The following is a 24,016-nucleotide window of genomic DNA, read 5'->3' on the forward strand; positions in this document are numbered from 1 at the left end:
TGTTTTTCTACCTACATGTAAGATCAGTCCTCGGATTATACTACTATCCACTTACCACTCTGCTTTAGAAGAGATTTGCTCTTCATGAAATTTAAATATCTGCATGTGAGCTTTGAAAAATAATGTGCACTTATCCACTTTCCACATCAAGCAAATGGGGAATAATGGTCATGTAAATTTAATAATTAGCTTGATGTTAATATAGAGATAATAAGCAGTTTTTATTGAAGGAACAATTTTATGCTATAGTTTTAAGGCACAAGAAAACTATTGTTTAGTAGTCAGATTTAGGTTATTAAGCAGAACTTAATTATTCTTAGTTTCAGGCTGTACTCTTGGTCTCATTTGTTTTGACTCTCTCAAGGTGAGCAGTGCAACAAGGGCTGCAATGTTGCTCATGGCTGCAGCACTTTACACATACTGTACATCTGATGTACAGTAGCTTAAATAGCAGCAATAACAGCTACACAAGGTTTAATTGTGATTATCTGTGTTTAGTCACTTTGTCTGATTGGGAGATGAAAATGTAAGGGTGATTGCAAAAGTTTTGGGAAACACTAGGATGCGACCTGCTCTTTTTATATCATCCACTTTCATTAATTTTTTTGATTTTTTTCCTCCCCGGCATTCTTTTATTACAAATCCACAAATCTCCTTAGTCAGTATATTTTCATATATTTAATTTATCTTATGCACCATTTCTTTATCTCAATTTTTCTTTATTTGTCAAAGTAAAGCTATGTTTGTTTCGTTTGTTGTTGTTTTTATCTCCTCTCATTCTTTTACAACTTGGTTTCATGACTTAATGTCACTTGTCATATTTCTCTGTCATGTAGCACCAAGGTCCTTGTACAACTTGCATAATATTTTTCTTTTAATTGTTAAAGAAGTTTCCCTAGAATTCAACTGGGGAGCAACTTAAATGGTGGTAAGTATAATGGTATACAAGAGTCTGAGACCAGAGGCCTCATGTATAAACGGTGCGTACGCACAGAAATGTTGCGTAAGAACTTTTCCACGTTCAAATCGCGATGTATAAAACCTACACTTAGCGTAAAGCCACGCACTTTTCCACGGTACCTCATGCCTTGTCGTACGCAAGTTCTCTGCTTGGTTTTGCAGACTGGCGGCACCCAGCGTCAAAGCAATGATACTGTTCCTGTGTGATTACTCATTATTTTCATGACGCGGCTTTATAAATACACCGAAACTAACCACATATTGTTTATTAGTGTAATGCATCTGATTGTAATTAACTCGTAACAATATAATGGTCCAGGGAAAAGCCATAGTATTCCAAATACCATAACTGCTTTAGCGTTGTTAATCTCACTGCACCTTCCTCTTCTTCTTATTTTTCTTCTTCTTCTTTTAGCTCCTCCCGTTAGGAGTTGCCACAGCGGATCATCTTTTCCCATATTACTCTCACTGCACCACTCGGAGTATTTATATCACTGTATCTGAGTGTTAATCACAGCAGCAGCTGATTGGAAAGAGAATTATCGGTATACAGTTTCATGGACACGCTGTCTCAGCCACTGCAAAACGTTTTAAAGCCTTTCCTGTACAGACCTCGCGGTTCAGAAACAGTTTCATCCCAAGAACTTTAAATGCAGTCAATCAAGTGCTCCTTGTAGAACTTTTTGTACTTATAAGTACAATCGCCTCACTGTAAACTTGCACTACAGTTATAATATCGCACAACCTGAGCCACTTTATAAAGCGTGTATTTACATATGATGACGATATCATTTTTAAGGTGAAATGCAGCAAAATATGTTTGTTAAATTATACAGATAAAACTTTAACTTCATTTAAATAATCTATATTCTTCACTGGGAGTGTCGTTAAGGATAGAATAATTAAACATGTACTACGAAGATATTTCAATGTTCTTTAAACGTTTTGAAGATTCGGCGCTAAGCTTATAGATGGCTTAACGTCTATTACAGAGCTGATTGTATGGCGATCGGTTATTTGGGGAAAGAAAAGCACTGACTGCAGTGACGGCTACACCAATATATATTGAATATAAAACAGAAAGAGAAAATAACAACACAGCAAAAAACGCAGCGACAAATTTCGGCAAAAGTTAAATGCTTGTGTCATGAGCACGAGGCGGCTATGCAGGGTCTGCAACGGATGTGGCCATCCACCATGCATGACATTGGCGGGCGAAGGAGCCACCGATTCTTCCTCTGTCCAGAGCCGCCCCTGAGTACTGCTGCAATAAATAAATTATCGAAGTGAAACACGTTTAATACCGTGCTTTAACTCCTATCATCATGAAAATGATATCACGTATACATCTCAGTATTTTAGTTATTCAGAGAGCTGTAATATCACGAATGTAATGGACTCTGTGTCCAGTTGGAGGAAGAGAGCGGTTTAAGAAGCAAGTAGTGATTCACACACATAGAGCACATAGAAAATCAAATACAAAACAAAGCATTTAACGTGCTACTTTAATTACGATGTGATTTGAGAAACTGGTTAATTAAACGATTTTAAGATGAAGTTTATGATGTTCTACTTTAATGACAAAATAAACTACGTGATTAAAGTGGAAATGTCGAGATTGAAGTTGACATTTCGTGCTTTTTCCCCACCGTGTGCCTTTTTTCTCTGTACCCTAATAAGCTTACATATGACACTCAGACAGTGGGCTGTGACTCTTCTTTTCACAGCGACTTTGATATGTGACTTCTTTTTTATTTCCGGCACTGTGCGATTTTGTGGATGTGAGCTTTCAAGTTTCTCCAACACGCTATGTCACTCGATCAACTTCATTTTGTTGATTATACCACGGTTTATTTGAACAAATAGTATGTTTTTTCTTTGTCTCCACTTGGTATTCGCTGAAATACTTATATTTTCCCCCGTGCTTTTCCCATTGTCTTTTCACAGAAGGCTGCGCTTAAGGGCGATTAATATTATTTTGCATATTCAAAGAGGCGTAATTCTGGGAGGAGTTGGGGCGTTACATAAAGCGCGTGCATGAGCGTTAGTTTTCACGCTGATCGGGATTTATGTAGCGGAAGAACATGGAAGTTGGAGTACGCACAGATTCCTGCATCTGGATTTTTCTGTGCGTAAGCACATTTCGGCTTTTGTGCTTACGCCATGTTATAGTGCGAGTTCTACACACGGCGTTATACATGAGGCCCCTGGCCTGTTGGGTTAAAATGGATCTTGAGACTTTTAAGTGCCGTTGACAGCAATTTGAGGTTTTCTTTTTTGACATGTTCTTAAATAAGCAGTGGGTAGTCTTGTATATTTTTTTCTCAGAGTGACAAAAACAACCAAAAAAATAAAGAAAAACAACTGGTTATTTGCACTTCAAATATTTTAATAGTTTTTACACTGTTTTGACTTTTTGAAAATCTGATGTAACATAGTAGATGATGAATTATGTAAATCACAGCCGTCAAATGCAAAGTCAATAAAAGGGAACTCCTTTTTTTGAATCCTCAGGCATGTCTGGTAGGCATCCGTCTATTAAACCCCATATTATTAAAAAAAAAAACAAAAAAAACTGACAAATAGCTTTATAGTTGTAATTATGAAAAAAAGAATCTGACATCATGGAACACAGCAGGGGTTAGGATACAACAGTGTAATTTAATCTCTAAAAGCCACCCATGAATGTACTATAATGACGTTTTTGTAAAGTGAGAATTGGGTGGGGGGAGTGGGTAATTATAACTTGAATGAAATTCCTCCATATGTTGTTTATGAATGCAATAATCTTTAAGGACAGAGGTGTACCATAAGACCAAAAAAAATGTGCTTAACTTCTGATTTTATGTACAACAACATTTTTTATAGCATAATGTATAAACTGGAGAGACAAATGAGCTGTAAAAATTACAGTGCATAATAATTCCTCACCCTCATAATGAAGATCATACCTATAGTACTCGGACCCAGGACATCTAATGGCTTCTTCTCAGACACAACACACTGAACTGGATACTTAAAATTAGAATAATTTACCAGGAAGGTGGCACTGTAGTTACTACTGCTGCCTCAACAATTCAGCCTCCTAGATTTGAACTGTGTGTCCTGTGAGTGTATACGTGAGTGGTCCTAAATGAACAAGTGCTGTGTCCAAGGATAATTCCTACTTTGCATGCAATGCTGTCGGGGATGATTACTGACATACTGCCATTGATTACAAAGGTAATCAATGTGCTTTCCATATTTAAAACACAAAAATGTTAATACTTAGAAATGAAACTATGCAGATTTAAAGTGTGCAGGTTTTATAAAATATATACATGCAGGACTGACCTACCCAATTAAACATAAATATATCTAAAAGCATTTAACTTAAAATCCCTCTTTTAAAATGTCTGCTGCGTTACAAACACAACAGTTTTAACTAGGAAATATGATATTATTGAAATTATTGAATCATGGCTAAATTTAAGTGATGGGAAGGAATACGATATCAGTGAGTATACTGAATGTCCTTCAGACTCAAACGACTGGCACAGAGGAAGGAAACATTGGAATCACTGTAGGCAATATTTGTGATCAAGAAATCCAGGGATTTAGTGATTGAAGTTGTTACAAGTGAACAAATTCTGATATTTTATACAATAGCATATTATTTAATCATATAGTGCCATCTATCTGATAAATACGATGTGACCATGAAGCGTTTCATCTTTCCATATATTAATATTTTGGATAGTAAACTGAAACGATGCACATGGAAAATGACAATTTCTTCGACTAGTTTGTCTTATACCCAACACAGCGAACCCTATATGGATCTTGCCTTTACTAATAAAAACAGTTAACAAAGTTAAAGTAATTGGTGTTTTGTGCAAATGCAATCATAACATGGCTGAATTTGAAATGTCTTTGTAAACATGCAAATGTACATAATAAAAAAGCCTTCCAGTGTTGTTGAAAATTTTGGAAACTACAAATAAATCAGAAGACTGTTTCTGTGAAATTGTCTCACATAACAGCTAGCATGGATTATTGCCAAACCAATGTGTTGTTTTTTTAACCAAGCAACTATAATAATAGACAAATACAATGCCTACAAAAAGTATTAACCTCTTGGAAGTGTTCACATTTTATTGTTACACAATATTAAATTTCAGTGGATTTATCTTTTTTGACACTAATCAACAAAAACAGGATTACTTAATATCAATCTGAAAACATATGTTTGCAAAGTGATCTAAATCAATTATAGTTCCAATTACAAAATAATTGATTGCAGTATTTCCACCTTGAAGTCAGTATTTACTAAATGCACCTTTGGCAGTCATAACAGCCTTGACTCAGTGTGCACATATTTCTATCATCAAATGGCAAGTATCCTGTGCTGCAAAATATTGAGTCAGGTTGGATGTTACACATTTAACACTAGAATTACCAGAGCCTATGAGAAAACTCCTCTGCTGCTTAAAACTGCAACCTTCAAATGAATGTAAGACTTGAAAATAAAGCCCTTCAGAAAAATGGGGGTCTCTATTTATGTGTACAAATGATGTGATCAAAGAGAAAGCAGAAAAGGCACAGTTCATAAACAAAAAACTGAGATAAAAATCACCCATGATAGTCTGAACACATTAAACAAGTCTTAAAAAAAGGGTAGCATGTGGACAACAGACACTAGAATTACCAGAGCCTATGAGAAGACTCATAAATCCGACCCACCCTAAATCCTTTTGCACCTCTCCATCAGCGTCTTTTGTCCTGTAAACGTGCAGATTAAGACAAGCAGCCTGCTATTCCATCCCCCACCATCACAGAACGTTCACTAAGTTCTCCCAGCTCATGCCTTGTTTGATTATCTGGGAGTGAATTGCTGGACTTTTAGAGTGGAAATAATAGATTGTTATTTGGAACACGTGCATTTCATGTGTGTTCCGTTTCTACAGTAATATGTGTAAACACATTGTTAAAATGGAAACTTTTTCATATTTTAGTAATAAATGTTACAAAATGTAGGTATACAGGTACACTATAGAATGTGTGAAGTCTGAAGTCCAAAGATCAAATAAACACTTTCACAAAAGGTTCATGGACAATACAACAGCTTCTGTGGTGTAGCGGTAAGATATGTTGACTTGTAATCAAGGGGCCACAGGTTCAATCCCCACTGCCTTCTATATTTTCCGTTTTCAGTAGTGAGCTGCTCTTATTGTTAATATTATACAGTACACATAAACATTTTGTTTGCATCTGTAACAGACCATGTACATTTATAGTACTGTACTTGTAAAAGTGACCTTTTTGTTCACTTTTATTGTCTCACTCACGATCATGATACATACTACCTAGGGATCTGACGCTGTTAGTTTTTATTTGAAACTGGGAATAACTATAGGTTTGAGTGGTGTTTTGAGGCAATGGAACTGGACATTCTCTGATCTGGATGGATAAAAGCTGACACAGAAACGCTGATGAATCTGCCTTCTTCGTATCTCACCGTCACTTTATTTTTTTTTTATTCAGTTTTATTGAGTGGAAATAATAGAAAACTAATGCAATATTATTTGAAAATGAACAAAGTCCGATCAGAAGAGGCGTGGGGGGGGGTTTGGGGGGGATGTTAGAGCATCATCGTCACTGAGAGAATAAAAGTGAAAAAAGCTAACTTTTATAAGTGCCATAAATTTATACCCAGTGTCCCATATATTTGTCTGTTTCTTTTTTTTCTCCGTGCTGCAAGAACCGTCTTTCCTACATTTACAACGTGTGTACCTGTTGCAATGTGCACACTTTTCTCAATGCTGTGGTCTCTATTACATTGAAAGGGCACTTGACACTGACTCAGTTTACTTTCCTGGGGAAGCGGCTGTCTTGGAACAGAAGCTTGTTGATGTCGTATCCTCCTTTTCTTTTTCCATCGCCTTTTCTAGTAAGATGCAACGACGAAGTTCCTCTGCAATATGAGCCATGACCACTCTTCTTTTCACAGTGGCCCCCGTGCATGCCTTGCACAGTAAATGTGCATTGATCCTGCTGCACTGAATAAGCTCACGCTTAAAAAAAAAAACAAAAAGAGACAACTATATGGGACATTGGGTATAAATGTGTGGTACTTGTAAAAGTTAGCTTTTTTCAGTTTTATTCTCTCAATGACGATCACGCTCTAACACCCCCCCACCCTACTGATCTGACTGTAATTGACAGTGCCAGCGTATATTCACACCCGACCTGACGCTGTTAGTTTTCAAATAATATTGCATTAGTGCGATGATGTTTTCTGATTGGTACTATTCAGGTAATAAAATGATTTCTTCAATATATCATATATACCTGTGTTTTGTGTTTTTTTTTTTAAATCATACACCATAAGGTGCATACTAATTCTGCGTGAGCAGGAACACTCAATAAAACTGAATAAAAAAAAAAATAAAGTGACTGTGAGATACAAAAAAGGCAGATTCACCAGCGTTTGTGTGTCAGCTTTTATCCCTCCAGATCAGAAAATGTCCATTTGCATTGCCTCAAAACACTACTCACATCTACAGTTATTCCCAGTTTCAAATAAAAACTAATGGCGATGGATCCCTTGGGTGATAGTATGTATCGTGATCGTGAGTAAGAGAATAAAAGTGAAAAAAAGGTAACTTTTACAAGTACAGTACTATAAATGTACACGGTCTGTTACAGACGCAAACCAAATGTATGTGTGTACTGTATAATATTAACAATAAGAGCAGCTCACTACTGAAAACGGCACATATAGGAGGCAGTGGGGATCGAGCCGGTGGCCCTTTGATTACAAGTCAGCAAATCTTACCGCTATACCATGGAAGCTGTTGTATTGTCCTTAAACCTTTTGTGAAAGTGCTTATTTGATCTTTGGACCTCAGGCTTCACACATTCTATAGTTTATGCCTACCATTTGTATCATTTATTACTAAAATATGAAAAAGTTTTCGTTTTAACAATGTGTTTACACATATTACTGTAGAAACGGAACACACATAAAGTGCACGTGTTTCAAATAACAATCTATTATTTCCACTCTAAAACTCCAGCAGTTCACTCCCAGATAATCAAACAAAGAATTTAGTGAACATTCTGCGACGGTAGAGGATAGAATACCAGGCTGCTTGTCTTAATTTACACATTTACAGGACAAAAGATGCTGATGGAGAGGTGCGAACGAATTTAAGGTGGGCCAGATTTATGAGTTTTCTCATAGGCTGTGGTAATTCTAGTGTCCGTTGTCCACATGCTACCTTTTTTTTAAGACTTATTTAATGTGTTCAGACGATCATGGGTGATTTTTATCTCAGTTTTTTGTTTATGAACTGTGTCTTTTCTGCTTTTTTTTTTTGATCACATCATTTGTACACATAAATAGAGACCGTCGTTTTTGTGAAGGGCTTTGTTTTCAAATCTTACATTCATTTGAAGGTTGCAGTTTTAAGCAGCAGAGGAAAGACCATAAAAATGGCGTGAACACCAAAATACTAAATAATACTAATATACTAATAAAAATCTAGAAAAGCATATGTGGTACAAATGTGTATACAGCACCCAGAAGTTTTTTTTGAATATATACTTATTTTTTACTAGCTGTCCCCCGCAGCTCCGCCCACGTAGTAATGAAACAAGACAAACTTTAAAAATCAATAAATAAAATAATGCAATTCTGGACAAGCAGAAGGTAGGAACGCTGCAACTTCAAACATTGGCACTGTATTTGATCGTTTTCAGCTGTGAAGGGAGAGCGTCCTCCACATGGGGAGAAAAGCATGTGGCCGTGATATCTGTGGTAATCATCAGCTACCCTCTAAAACACACATAGCTCTGATCTCTCTCTCAAAAACGTCAAATGTTACTCCTTAAAAATCTGTAGATGATAATGTCTTAAAACTTAGATTAAGGGATGTAATGCTAAAGCTCTGTAATGTGTGCAGAGATGAGCAACCAAATACATCACTCCTACTCTGGCAGGCAAAGGAAGTTAAAGTCTTTAAAAAAATTTTTGGGGACCAAATCCAAGTCTTCAGAAATCTCAAGGTATTGATGAAGTTGATTCAACAATATTCCTCCAGTAAAATAGTGAATTTTATACTCCATGTCATTGTGGAAGTTAAGAAGAAATATATTTAGGACAGAAGGTAGTAAGCACATCTTTACTTCAGATGTCATAGAAATTTGAAATAAACTACAGAGTCAACTATTTAAGTAGTAAAAGTTGAGTGAGTTAAAAATATCCATCTAAAGACAACATACATTTTTAAAACTTGTCTTTTTTGACACCCATAATTTAATATGTAAATTAGTATTTTATTATTTTGTATTGTTAGTCATATTTCACTAAACACTCTTAACAGGCCTAAAATACATTACCTTATGTTTGAAGAGCTTGTGTTGTTTTGGAGAGTGATGATGTTTAATTTTACATCACAACTGAAATTAATGAATCTTCATCTACTGAAATATAATAATAATACATATATTATTACAATATTACCATATCATATTACAATCAAAATGTTACTTGAAATTGACGTCTCCTTTGAATGTTATATCTGTAGCTATGAGCTTAGTGGTAGAGTCTAAAGTTAGAATATTAATGTCCTCTGTCATTGTAAAATCTGGTTAATGTATATGGTGGCTAAAAGCATAACACCTATTTGTTGCATGCTGGAGGATGGGGCAATGTGCAGTATTGTCTGTTTTAGTAGCAGCTTTGCTTTTCCTACCATGTTGTCCTTTTCTAACACCTGTGACCCTGTTTGATCCTTCATCCCTATCTGCTCTACTGCTCTGTTATAGGTTCAAATAGTCAGCAAAAAAATCGACTACAGTCATGTCACTTCCCGCTGTGGCTCCAAGGACAATATCAAGCATATTCCTGGTGGTGGAAATGTAAGTACTGGGTCTTGGTGGCTGTCCTACTTTAAACTGGGCATTCTAACAACTTCCCCTTATCCTTAAAATTAAATATAGTTAACCCATCAACTTGTTGTTTCCCTAAACATTGTTTCTTTTAATAGGTGCAATCAAAAAATCAGCTCTAGGCGGTCAATTTCCAAACTGAAATTTGCAGTATGTGGTTAAAACTTTTAATTGCTTACAATGTAATTAAATAAATCATAGGCATAAAATAACCATTATCAAAATTAAATATACTAATTTGCTTTTCAAGAGTATCAGCACACTATCTTCCCCTTCCTGCTGTTGAATACACATCCATTTTCTGAAGACTAAATACAACAAATAATCCTCTTTAATAAAACCCTTGTGTGCGTCCAGTGTCCGTGTGTGTGTCTTCTGGTGAAGTGCATGCGCGGGGCCACACAGCACGTGTTCAGTCTCTTCCTGTGCATTCCCTGTACAGAGAGAGAGAGAGAGACACACAGGCGCGCGCGAATCTCACACACACACACACACACACACAGGCGCGCGCGAATCTCACACACACACACAGGCGTGCTCACACACAAACACACAGGCGCGCGCGCGTCACACACACAGGCGAGAGACAGACAGACACACACACACACACACAGGCAAGAGACAGACAGACAGACACAGACACAGAGGCGTGCGCTTAAGAGACACACACGCAAGAGACGCACACAAAGGCGCGCAAGAGAGAGACACACACAGGCACGCGCGTGCATTGTTGCAATGTTACTTTTCTTGGTTGTTTATTAAATTACAGATTTTTCAAATGTTCATTTTTTCCCCTGTGCTTAAAACTCATTAAAAAGAATTTTTAGCGAGCGGGTCATAAGGCTATAGCGCAAATTCTTGCAGTGTTAGTTTTCTCTGTTGTTCAAGGTTTTCTTAGTGTTAGTCAATGTTTTTACATTTAGTTTACTATTACGCTGTGCTTTTTATGGTATAGTTAACTATATTTGTGCTTAAAAACTTAAAAAAATATATATTTACATACAGTTCATACGGTCTGGAACGGATTATGGTCGTGAACTGAGGTTCCACTGTATTACTGTCAGACAAAATTACAGGCATTTCACGGAAATACAAACCAGTATTACTGAGAGAGAAAATTTAAAGGCACACAATACAGTGACACATATTACAGCCACATACAAGGTCCCTTGCCATTTAATATAGACTATTCATACAAATGTTTATGCACTACTGTTCTAGCGCCCGTTATTTTAACGGGCTTAATGTCTAGTATTGTAATAAACTCAGATCACTATTTTGTCTAGCATTACTTTATATTGTGACTTTTGCCAGTTACACTGTCACAAGGCAATAAATTATCAAAAATAAAAATGTTACATTTAATCTGTAGTCCTGCGCCACATTGAGTACCTATCAGTTAAACCCCAAAAAATGTATGTAATTTTTTTATTTTTTTTATTTTAGAACTTATTTTTTGCATGTTTGGATGCAATCTAAAGTTTCAAAAATGTGGTTTAGGTCTAGGCAAAATCAGTATAGTGATAAAATAACATGTGGGTTTTCTGTAACATTTTATTTTCACACCACATTAGTCAAGTTTTAGCCTATTCTGGAAGCTATAGTTTGGCTTTTAACAGCACCTACAGGTTGGACAGGGAAAGGAACAGACTTTGCTGTGTTCTCCAAAAGGAAGGAAACTTGCATATTTGGCTCTGCACTTCCATCGTCACATTAATTAATGTCAAAAAGGCAAAACTAGCTGCTGGGATAGATCAAGTAATTCATAGTTGATTGCAATTTGTTTTCCATTTTATATTAAGCCAATGTCACTTCGACTTCACTTTTGTTTTAAAGATGTCTAAAAAAAAAAAAAAAGTTAATGTTTAAGACAACCAGAAAATACACAGTAAGAAGTATGACTAAGAATCATAAACATGTGAAAGTTAATTAAGTTAATTAGCCAAATGTCAAAAACAATATTTCTTATGACATTTACTGTACTTGAGCTGAGAGTCTTAAGGAAAAATCTCAAAAGCATGTGGATGGGAAAAGCATACAACAAAAGCATTTGCAAAAACCCTCAGGTTCAAACAGTGTGTCAGCATGTCCCGTTTTTTTGTGCAGGATGACTCAAGTCAGTTAGAGTTGAATCAGAGGGGGTAGTCAATGAGTTCAAGATGTCAAGTTGTGAGTACTGAAGGAGCAATGGCTTTTATGCGCGAGAATGTCAACAGGCACATGTTTTGCTAAAACAGAGTGGCATCGAGTTTCAATATTATACAAGAATTTGTACTATAGTGCAGTACTAGTCAGCACTGATAAACTGATCTCTCATTCATTTTTGTCGCTCTTTTTATTAGCCATCCGTAGTCAGATTCAGCAAGCCACACTAAGATGGTTAACACGGGCTTGCCTTTTTACTGTATATGCCAACCCCCAATGGCTGGTGCTTAAGCTGCTCTCTTGAATAAAAATTTGTAAGCTGAGACTTTTCCATCCTTGGCATTAATGTTGTTTTTGTATCTTTCATCCCCCACTTCTGCTAGTTAAAAAGAACCAATATTATTACAGTATATGTATTTCAACCTCAAAGTTTGACTGTTTGATGGTGTGTTTATATATATATATATATATATATATATATATATATATATATATATATATATAAATAGCCAATGTAATCATTTTTAATTATAATCTTAATATTATTTTAATTATATCTGAGTTAAAGTATAAATGTCATGTGCATTGTACAACGACATTCTTATTGGCAAGTCTTCGATAGACTGGTTGCAGTAATAATGCCAACAACAAACACAGAAACACTTTTTTTCTTTGAAAGCGTAAGATTCACAAAACTTGTTAAGTCATTTCCATTACCATCCTAATAGAGAGGAAGAGGGGAACTACTTTTTTATAACCCTTGTCCTCCTACATGGAGTTAATTGTGGAATAATCACTAATGTCTGTTACTTCACACATTTAAATATGTTGTTTGTGGTAATTTTGTACTATAATTTTAGATTAAGCAGAAATTTTCAAAAGCCTTTTTCTGAGTAAATTTACTCAATCCTCATTCTTAATAATAAAGCATACCAGATTAAATTGCAGTTTCTAAAGCAACAGTTCCTTTCAGGTTGTGGAGCCATTCAATGTTTATTTGTGGGTCATGGTTTGGGTGAGGTTTTATTGTTGCAGGTACGGGCTGAATTTTATTCTTTACAAATAGACCTGTGCCAATATATTTGAATATAATTTGCAGTATTTTATAACTACTTAAATTACATTTAATGTCCTTATACAGTACAGTTTTTAAAGTAACATTTTGGAATTTTTTGATTCTTCATTCTTTTTTGTTTTTCCCTGTATCTCAAAAAACTATTAAATTCCCATGACTCAAGGAGAACCATATTTTGGAGGACATGCCTGCTTAGATTTTTAGTATGTGACTTGTTGGCATTATAATCCTCAGCATATACTGCATTGACCCTGTATTGTTTTGAGAATAAAGGCTTACAGTAAATGAAATGACCAGCTGATCAATGTTTACTCAAATTTATATACAATATATAAATAAGAAGTGCACTGATTGAGATTTTTGAGGCCAGTTCCGATCACTGGTATTTTTACTTAGAAATCAGCCAGTCTGAATCCGATTTTATGCCACGCCCATTCCAGTGCGTCACATGAAAGATCCATGGGAAAACCAGTAAACATTACAATTCTCTTAAGTTCCGTTTTTTAAACCAAAGAGGGAAAAACAATTCAGGTACATGTTCAGGGAACAGAAATCATTGGCAAGTGTTTATTTACTCAGGTTTTATGATTGAGTGGAGTGCACTTGATGCACCAAGCCTTCTGCTATCATTTTTTCTCTCTTTCCTTTTAAATTACATTCCATTTAACTTCTCTAAACAGCCTGTCTTAATTTTTAATGTCAGCACGTCACCCCTTCACTCTTTCTCTACTCTACTCACTTGTACTCACACATGCTAGTACCTGTGCTGTGCTGTTCTTCTTTGTCCTTATGCATGTCATTCCTGCATGCTGAGCTGTTCTGCTTTCTCACCCAAAAGCCCCTCACAGATCATAGCCTCTATTCTTTTGCCCAACTTAATCCACTCCTCACTCAGGAAGGTTCCCTTTATTCCAGCACTTTGCATCTTCACCAACCGCCTCTCACACTTCTTCCACTTTTCTATCCACCACCTCATCTTCTCTCTTCCCGAGTTCAGGTTAAGATAATACACTACTTGAAACTGGCCTGGTGAGAGAGCATGGCTGTGTGTGAAAGTGTCCTGTAACTGAAGATCTGAAAGTGTGGTGATGTACAGACTGTTTTAGAGTGTGGGTTACGAGAGTTAGGAGGGTTTGGGGCTTGATATTTGTCAGCTCTGCCTTGAAAGTGCAAAAGATCATCAAAAGGACAGATTTTTATTCTAAATACAGGTTGGTAGTGGAACATGCTTTGTGAGAAGTCCTGTCACGAATGAAGATAATGCTCTCAGCCCTCTCATGAGTTAGAATAATGTGTTTGTTTTTTTAAAATATTATTATATTGTCAAGATTTAACGACAAGATGACCATCGCCAGTTATGAAGACAGTTACATTCAACTGTAATTAGAGCTTTATAAGAACACTTTAAGTACATATCTGTAAAGCTTAAGATGACATGAAGCTTACGATTCAGGTAATGCTATCTCTAACAAGAATCGTTTTGATTGGCAGAGTACATTATGCATCCAAGTGCGGAATTAATTATGGGATCCTAGACATTCTACTGTTATCTGCTTGGTTATCTAAAATGATGAACTCTGTTATTTTATAAGTAAAACACTTGGATTTTTCTCTGTCCCATCATATTTCTGCTCCTTTTCAATGTTTCCATTGCTATTGACTGAGAGAGAGATTTGGTTCTTTGCAGTTTTACTGCTTTCACTCCATTGATAAAAGTCAACATACTCAGTCAGCTGAGTGACGTACCCACCAGTAAGTGTTTAATAAAATTAGTTGTGCAAACATCTTTGAATTAAACCCACCATGACAATTGTGTTCATTACAGAATTTACAGATAGCAATTATATTACTTTCAGACACTTTAAAATACTTACACACGTCAGTTATTTTCTTTAGCAGTTTCTACACATACTGTGCTCTTCTGGTACTGCACATGCCTCAACTCAACATACCCTACGTCACAAAATTGGAAGCCTGATCAAATGATTTGTGCATCACTTATTGTAATGTATTATAATGTAGGACTTAGGAATGAAAGAATTCTCAAGCGATTTTTTTCTACATTTGCAGTTGTTGTAGTCCTAAATTACAGTTCAAAAGTTTACATGTCTCACTCACATATTAACTGAGCAATTAGCCCCCAACTCTTTATATAATTAATTTGATTCATAGTTGAAATGAATATTTTTCATACTTACAAATGCTGAGTGTATTTGTTTGTATATAAAAAGTTTTTTTAAAGCAAACCACACATTTTGGCAAAATAGTGGTCATTTTTCTCTTATTTATTACTGTTTCCAGCTTCAGTTTTGTATTATTTAGATACTGTGGAGGAAAAAAAAAAGAAATACAAAATTAAATTTTACAAGTTGTCCTCTTGAAATGCACGAAGGAGCTCTTGTTTCATTGATAAATATAAGGACCACAAATATTATCTATAATAATTAACTGTCTTTAAGGAAAAGCCAGAATTTCCATTTACTAATAAATATTTACTATTTCTGTGTGAATCTTTTATGTGAATAATTTTTTGAAGAACAGAAATTGTTCTACTCATACATTTGTTGTTTATCTTTCTGTTAAGATCATTATGATTCTTTCTGCTAAGAGCAAGTTCCCTTTGGCCATTCATCAGAACAGTTGCTCTTGTTTTAGTGGATTATCATAGATGGTTCCTGACTTCTGTAGTGTGATTAGATATTTCTAACTTATTCTAGCGTCTTGCAAAAAAAGAAAAAAAAGTTCAATGAAATAGCTTATTGTTAAATCTTGTTACAGTACAGGTTACTTTAAAACAAGATATTTGCTTCAGCATGTTGCTGCCTTTTGATACGTTCTTTCATGTTTTTGCTCTACATCTTTAAAGCACAATTGTGTTTACCTTGCTTATTTTAAGACTTGATGCAGTTTTGCAAGGCTTTCTTAATGCACGTTAATTTGTACTGATTTAGCAAAGCTGTTTTTCCCATGTGGCTACATTTTCTGTTTGAGTTTCTCTGTATTTTGTAAATGTGAGAATTTCCTATAATGTTATACTGTATAATTATTCCACTCTATTTATAACACATAGAAATTGTGATCTGTTAACAGACTAAGTAATGATCTGTTGACTTATTGCTGCAAGAACTAAAGTTGTTAGGTCTCTGGTTCAAACCTGTTTGAAATCAAAACGTAAAGTTTTGTACTTTTCTTTTTTGTTAAACTGTCGTAATCACAAACAAAATAAGTTAAAAAGATACCTACTGTAACTTAATTCTTCAGAATTTGCTGTGCTGTTCACATGAAATTTTAAAAATGTTTTGTTTTGGTAATGTTTAAGTATTTTTGTCAAATTGGAATTTAACGTTACATTTTGAAATTAAAATTTTGAACACCACAAGTTTCCTAGCTGGGGAGTCATTTATGTTGGGCTTGCATGTCCTCCCTGTGTTTGTTTGGTTTTCCTTCCATAGTTCAAAGGCAATCCATAGCTGATTATTTTCTCAGCACAAGTGAAAATGGATATGCGTAAGAGTGCAGTTTATCATTCAGGTTTGGTTCCTGCCGTGTAACCCTATACTGATAAAAGTGAGTTCAGCATATGAATTCTGGGATGCACATTTATGGTTTACATCCCAGCGGAATATTCCATTTTCCGTTTTCTGTACATGATGGCCGATTCCCCAAGACTCTATATTGGGTTTGTATGGTGAGTGTGGGTGGGTATGCTAGTGTGCCCATATGATGAACTGAATGAATTAAACTGTTATAGATTTTCCTGTACTCCACTATCCAGACCTCACCTAAATAGTATAGAATACATTTGACCTCTGCTACTTAATAATTTAAAGAAAATTCCTCCAGTGAACCTTTTTTTTCTTTGCTCCTTTATTGCAAATGCAGAATCATTTCAATCTAAAGCAGTATCATAAAATCAGTCAGGTATCTTTCAGATGTGAAACTTACCCTAGTTTCCTAAGTCTTAAGTTGTGTAAATGTACTGGTATTCTTCATTTGATTTATAGTTTGTTTTTTTAACTTTATTTTAGGTGCAGATTCTAAATAAAAAAGTAGACCTAAGCAAAATTACATCTAAGTGTGGTTCAAAGGATAACATAAAGCATAAGCCAGGTAAATATTCAAAATTTGGCTTTATTTCCGTGCTTCCCTTTGTATTGCATTTATCTTAAAACTTTCTTTTTTAACCATCAAAATGTAATTTTGTTTTATAACTCCTTGTTTATTTTTTTCTCCCCCATAGGTGGTGGGGAGGTGAAGATCCAAACACACAAGGCTGACTTTAAAGAAAAGGCTCATTCAAAAATTGGCTCTTTAGATAATGTGGGTCATGCTCCTGGGGGTGGGAATATCAAGGTGAGCATAGTAAGGAGAATCACTTTCATGAAATGTGGGAACCCTCCCATTCTATTATTTTAGAGACTGCAATTACTTGCCAAACAGGTGATTTTGTGGGTGAGGTTGGAATTGCAAGCTACTGTAGAACTTTTGATGCTTCCAGATGATGGCTACATAATCTGCATTTTCTGTTTAGTTCATGATTTTGCAATTCTGCTGTATTTTTTTTGTTAGTGTTTGTTTAATGGTGCTAGTAACCTAATTATCATTTTGGTAAGTGAATCTACTGTATGATAAACTGTTAATTTCCTAGTATTAATATTACAACCAGACACTCTGTTTAATATTTAAATAATTGATTTCACCTTTCCCCTCAGCCTATGGCACTGTTAATTGTCACATGTTCATTGTCTCCATAATCGCAATTTTAAATTTGCACTCATGCCCACATATTACTTTGTAAAACATAGATGTTGTCTGCCTCCCCAGACTATATAGTTCTCATTGTCTGTTACATGGTCACTTTCCACTCTCATTACCCAGAAGCAGTTCCTAACCAAAACTACAACCAACTGAAATGTAAAAAGATTCACTCCCACTGCTTCTTTAGTTAAAAAACAGAAATTTGTTTTTGTCTTTGACTGACTGGACAGAAATACATAGTTCCCCACATAAAGTACTTTGATACCATAAGAATCAATTGGTTATTTTTTCTTAGAACTAAATTTATTGTGTTTAACAACAGTAATGACTAATTCAAATCAGTAAATGGAGCGCATGTTTAGTTCACACTTGACCTCGTAATCGTAATTTTTTCCTGTACATTTTTCAGTATTAGATCTACATCATTTTTCTCTTTATTTTTTAATACATGTTTTCTCAAGGCCTTTAAACTCTTTTACATGATAAAGAACCTTCTTTAAAATGTCAAAACCTAAAAGTCCTCTCTTGTTTAATCATGTCTGAATTTCCACTGCATGAGTCTGGCAAGCTGGAATTTACATGTGCATTTCTAGATTGTATACAACGGATTACTCACATCAAAGATGTGGCTTTACAGTAAAAAAAAGGCTTTACTAGAGGCTTTACTGTAAAAAAAAAAAAAAAAGGATCACAGTGTATTTTGCAAATTATACGAGAATATGAACTTTACCTAGAATTACAGTAGAAGATTATTATATGGTGCAGTGGTTAGATTGCATTAAACACATGGGTTTATTAGAAAACAAAAATACTGTTTCCTTAAATTTTGTCATGATATCTAACAGCAGATACAAAATCAAGTGTTGTTTTATTCTCTACAATAACTGTTCTATCACCATTCTAAAACCACCACCTAAATGTGGTAATTGGACCTTTTTGTCAAAACTTTTCCTTATTAAAGAGGTATAGATGACGCAGAATCCAAAACATTCCAAGGCGGCAGATGTAAATAAATAAAACGGGTTCTAGTAAATTAAAAATTAAAGCAGCATAGTAGAGTGTATTAGAGACTAAAACACATACAATAGGGAGAGCAATACAAACCTACATTCCTGTCTGAACCTACTTGAAGCCATGTTTAAATAGTTGGGTGGCCATTTTCATTACCTGACTAAGTGGTGTGTAATTTAGTCTCTTTCTGTCATCCCTCTTCCCTCTGGCCTCTTATCCTCCTGACAGAGTAGGCTTTTCCTGATATTTATCTCCTGCATTCTAGGTTTTAAACTTCAACCAAGAACTACTTCTAGGTGAAGCATGGTTCCACGGTCAGCAGTGGCTATAGGATCACTTAGGGTCATCCTCCTAGTATTCCCCCTACTGAGCCCAGCTGGTGTTGCAGCACTTGCATAAAGGGCCAGATCACCCGTTATAAGACATTGGACAAACAAAAAAAAACTGTTAAGCCCAATTAGCATGTTTGGCTAGCTAATAGATCTCTCAAAGCTTCTTACAAATAAAAGTCATCAAAATTTCTGCTCCACTTATTAGTTTGCTCCAGATTCCCAAAACTCATTCTTTTAGGAAATGCTTCCTTAAATGTTCTCCCTCTTTATATCCACTCGTGTTAGAGTATACAATTCCTAATTTAATCAAAGGAATTCTGCTGGATGAACTTTGTTGTTGCCCATAAGAATTTTAAAGACCAGAATTAGATCCCCATTCAGCCTTCTCTGTTCAAAACAAAAACGGTTTAATTCTTTGAGCCTGCAACAGCATGGCTTGTTCTTCAGATTTGTAGTAAACGTACAGTTGCTTCTTTCCTTTGCATATATTCCACAGCTGCCCGGTCTTTTTTATGGTGTGGTGCTTCAGATGCAGTTTGAGCATAACATTCCTTAAAATACAGTTGACAGTTTTTATATAGTAATATTTTATTTGCTTTCTTTTATTGCTTCTACAGATTGCCTATAGATGAGAATTCTATGTCAGTGTAAATTCCTAAATGCTTTTCAGTGGTGGCTTTCTGTAAGACTATGACTGCAATGTTATATTTAACATTTGTTTTGCCAACATGTACCACTATGTACTCTTCAACATTAAACTACATATAAACTGTCAATTACTGTGTAGAGCCAGCAGATACATGCAACATTCCTTGGTGCCACCTATCAGCTTTGAGGAACTCCAACTGTACTTTCTGTTGTCTCTAATTTTCCTCCATCATTGTATATGCATTATTAGTAATTAATACTAGGACGCTGTCCATTTTACTGGTAAATAGTGTCCCATGTTGGTGATGGCCTGGTAACACCAGGTATGTTTGCCATTGCCAGTGCATAGTTCTCCAGAGTGTTTAATAACCAATTTCTATTTTCAGCAGTTTTACATTGCTTGTAGTTTGGACCCATACTAACCGCAGGAAGAGGAATTATATGCCCATCTACAATATTTTTTTTACGTTTGTCACCAACAAGAAGTCACTTGCCGTCCCACCCTGTTCCATTTCACATTTTCACATGGCTGTGAAAATGTGGCCCTTGGGTCATTAAGTGGTAGCTCATCCATCACCGTAAAAGCAAACTCCTTCCATTTACGTGAATAAATGGACTTCTGATATACCTAGCAGGGCACTTTATTACAAAGCAATAACCTCTCTTTCTATTAGCCTTACTGCTGCCACCTCCCCGACCAATCCCAAATGAGCCTTTCAAATGTTACCAATAAGAAATCATGCAGGCCCTGCCAATCTAAATTTCATGTCCTTGAAAACAGAAGCCGACTGTGACACTAAGACCTCTGTTTGTAAGCCGCATAATTTCTTGTATTTGACATTGTTTCATTTTTCTGGATTCTCCCATATCTCATGAATAATGAATATGGTCCCAGATCCTTGATTTTGTTTCAATATGTGATATTTGCACTTCAAAAAAATTGGAACTTGTTAAAGAAGGAAAAACCATCAGTCTTAAAATTAATTCTTGATAATGATACACTGTTATTCCCTGTAATTTCCTCTCCATCACCTTAGCCACTAGATCATCCTGCCAAGATCTAACATTCATGTGGCACTCTCCATTCTACTGCAGCACATTTTACAGAAATTAAAATATTAAATTTTGAATGCTGGCAGCTTAAAAGTAAGCTGCTTATGGTATTTACAGCTTGACTTTTACAGTTCCATAAGCAGGAGATCACATTGCCAGACTAAACATAGAAAGCATTACGCTTAAGTTTGTACCAAGATCCCAGCTACTGTGAAACTTTACGACAGTATTGCAGGATTGCAGTAACTGGAATGAGTTTTAAATAAATGACTTCATCATAATCTCTTCTGAACACATACATGCTCCAGACTCTTGTTAGAGTTGATCTACCTTTATCTAGTTGTCCCAACAACAAATTCTCTGACATTGTTTATAGCTTGGCTGGATCTCAATTGAGTGTTAGGCCTTTCTATGTCAGAATTATTTTCATTAATGGCAGTTATCTTTTTTTGCACTTATTAAGTGGCAAAAATTGCAAGCATTCAAATGGCAATGTAACCATCACTCTGTTCGTTGTGATTTCGTATCAAATTGCACCCAAAGTGAACTGCATTACTGTGAATTACACTCGATCCAAATGCTAAATAGTTAATTATTCATAACTAGAACATAAGGACTCATTCACCTTTCATTTCATATGCTGTAATGGTTTGTTTTCCATGACCTCCCCAATCATTAATCACTTGATAAGTGCTCAGTCAAACCAAGAGAGCTTCAAGACCTGCCATTTTGAGTTCATTTTATCTTCTCTTTGAAAACTAAATGGATGGTGCATCTTTCTACACATTTTAATTACAAGTTAAATACTATTCATCTCAAAACTGCTTTTTTGACGGTATAGCTAATGTGCCAGCAGTTTTACTTACTTTTCTTTAAACAAAATGTAGAAGAAATGGACAGTTGTCCTTTGTTATTCTAAGAAAATGGTCTTGCAGGTCTTGCCAAACAGCTCTCAAGGTATGCTTGAACCTTAACACTTTGCAGTACCCTTTTTGTTCATCTCATCTCCATTCACCTATTGACACCCCACTGTCCCTCATTGTGTATTTCTAGGCTGAGGGGGAGGAGGAGACAACTGTTGGTGTTCTGGTTTCCCCTGGTGGCGCTCTGACAGAAGCGCTGGCAGGGAGCAAGACTTATGAGAATGGATTAAGGGAGACTCCGCCGTGTTCAGGGGAGCAAGGAGAAACTCAGGGCCTCAGCTCACATATACCTGAGACAAGTAAGTAAGCCATGCTTATCCTTGCATTAACCCTTGGCATGTTTTTTCTATTTCTTAACCATAGCAGCATTAAATGCTGGATTGAGTATTCTCTGATTTTCCAAGTAGGCTTATCTTAAAACTATGTAGAGTGTAACAGAGCTTTGCCTACAAAACCTTTAGTTCTTTGATATATATCTACTTATGTGTTACAACGTTAAAATGATGAGAAACATGTTATTGTAATTCTTCTGAGCTCTAGTGTTTGCAGAATGATAGCTCCTTTTTGTGTAGCCTTTTTAAAGAATTCTTTGGAGATTTTAGTCTGGTATGCACAACATTGTTACTGATATTTTTAAGTTTTTCAGGACTGCAACACTTTTTAGATTATAGTATCAGCCGTCCAAATTGCTTATCTACAGTCATAGTATAAAAGAGATTATCAAACTGAAAGTAAGAAGTTCTTGAGTAGGCAGGTTACATTCAAAACCCCATTATCCCATTTTAAAGCAGCCTGTTACCAACAGTGTACAGTTAATTTGCATTTATCTTTCAAAGAAATCGCACTATATTATATTTAAATGTAACAAAATTTTGAAGAGAGTAACACATTTTTGAAGAGATTATTTGACCCAATTTCTTTTTTTTTTTCTCATTGAGCTGCTTATCTATAAGGGCTTAAAGCTTATGCCTAGTTGTGTATAGTTTTAAATTACCCCGAGTCCTCCTAGCAATGATAAAATTACAGCAGTGTCAGATGGTGATTTTTTTCTGTTTGGGCTCATGTTAAATCACACTACAGAGTCAACTCTTATCAGATGAACACTAGGTGACATGTAGTCTTCTTTATATATGGTCATGAAAACTGAAATATGGCATACCTTCATTTTATTCTGTAACCATAATAAAAATAACACTGTGCAAAAGAAATACTCATCAAGAGTTTTTGACATGTGAATGCTGTTAGCAGAACCTATAAGGTGCTATATACTATACTTGAACTCTATTGTGTATAATTGAGGGGAGACGTAAAAATGGATCGGCTAATTACACAGGAGTAGGAAGTAGTTATTGACTATATCACATGCCTATAGTATTCCTGACATTTAAAAACATGCACATGACTTTGGTGCTCTTTTCTTTTTCTCACAAGCCAGCAAAAGCATGTCAGGTCATATTGAGCATCAAGAAAATGATGAGGGAGTTTTTTGACATTAACAGACCTGTGAGCTCCCCATGAATAAACTGGTTTGTTAATAAGCAACATTACAACAAACTGCTGGTGGCACCTTTGGAAAATCCGGGGAGAAAAGAAAAAAAAAAACTCTGGAGAAGTTACGCACATAAAAAAATCCCAAATTTTCTACCACGGTAGTGCCCTGCACACACCAAGAGAAGTACAGAGAAGAAGTTCACCTTTTTACATATATGTTTTTAAATGTGAGTTTTCAGGGTCACACAAAAAGTCAGAGACAGGAAATGAACCTTCGCCTGAACTACCATACCTTACTCTTGTACAGTTAAATATCTGTCTTCAGCAGTGGCTGTTAACTCTAATTCTTTCAGAAATCTATGGATGTGGCCCTGTAATTTAGAACAGCATTTGATTAAAGGTACTATTTTAAAATCTTTAGAGCTCACTTTCCTCTTCTAGGTGTGTAAGCCTCCATTCATTTTTATGATTTCTTTAAAACAGACTCGTACAAAACGAATGTATAAAAAGTAAAGTTTCTGCTGATATACACCAATACATATAATTATTTTGTTTAGCAGCTTGCTTTGTAAGGTGTTTAGTTTTGAAGAATATTTTAGTTGCACAGTTTGTCTTAACCACAGTTAAGTAGTTTACATATTTTTGAAAAAGGTCCTTTAACTTTTTACAGAAATTGATGTATTTGT

At 35.5% G+C, this 24,016-nt stretch overlaps 1 protein-coding gene across 8 annotated transcripts in view; it reads left to right on the forward strand.

Annotated features, from left to right (window-relative positions):
* Positions 1-24,016, forward strand: part of LOC120529740 (microtubule-associated protein 4) — a 220,636-nt gene that overhangs the window by 187,803 nt on the left and 8,817 nt on the right. For 6 of the 8 annotated variants that reach the window (XM_039753823.1, XM_039753818.1, XM_039753816.1 and 3 more), the window contains 4 exons: positions 9,772-9,864; positions 17,143-17,224; positions 17,355-17,467; positions 21,970-22,138. In XM_039753823.1, coding sequence (XP_039609757.1) covers positions 9,772-9,864; positions 17,143-17,224; positions 17,355-17,467; positions 21,970-22,138 — 457 coding nt within the window. The remainder of the gene's footprint in view (positions 1-9,771; positions 9,865-17,142; positions 17,225-17,354; positions 17,468-21,969; positions 22,139-24,016) is intronic. The other 2 variants (XM_039753819.1, XM_039753821.1) reach the window with 1 other exon arrangement.

Source organism: Polypterus senegalus, chromosome 5 (genome assembly GCF_016835505.1).
Source record: "Polypterus senegalus isolate Bchr_013 chromosome 5, ASM1683550v1, whole genome shotgun sequence".
Lineage (NCBI taxonomy): Eukaryota > Metazoa > Chordata > Cladistia > Polypteriformes > Polypteridae > Polypterus > Polypterus senegalus.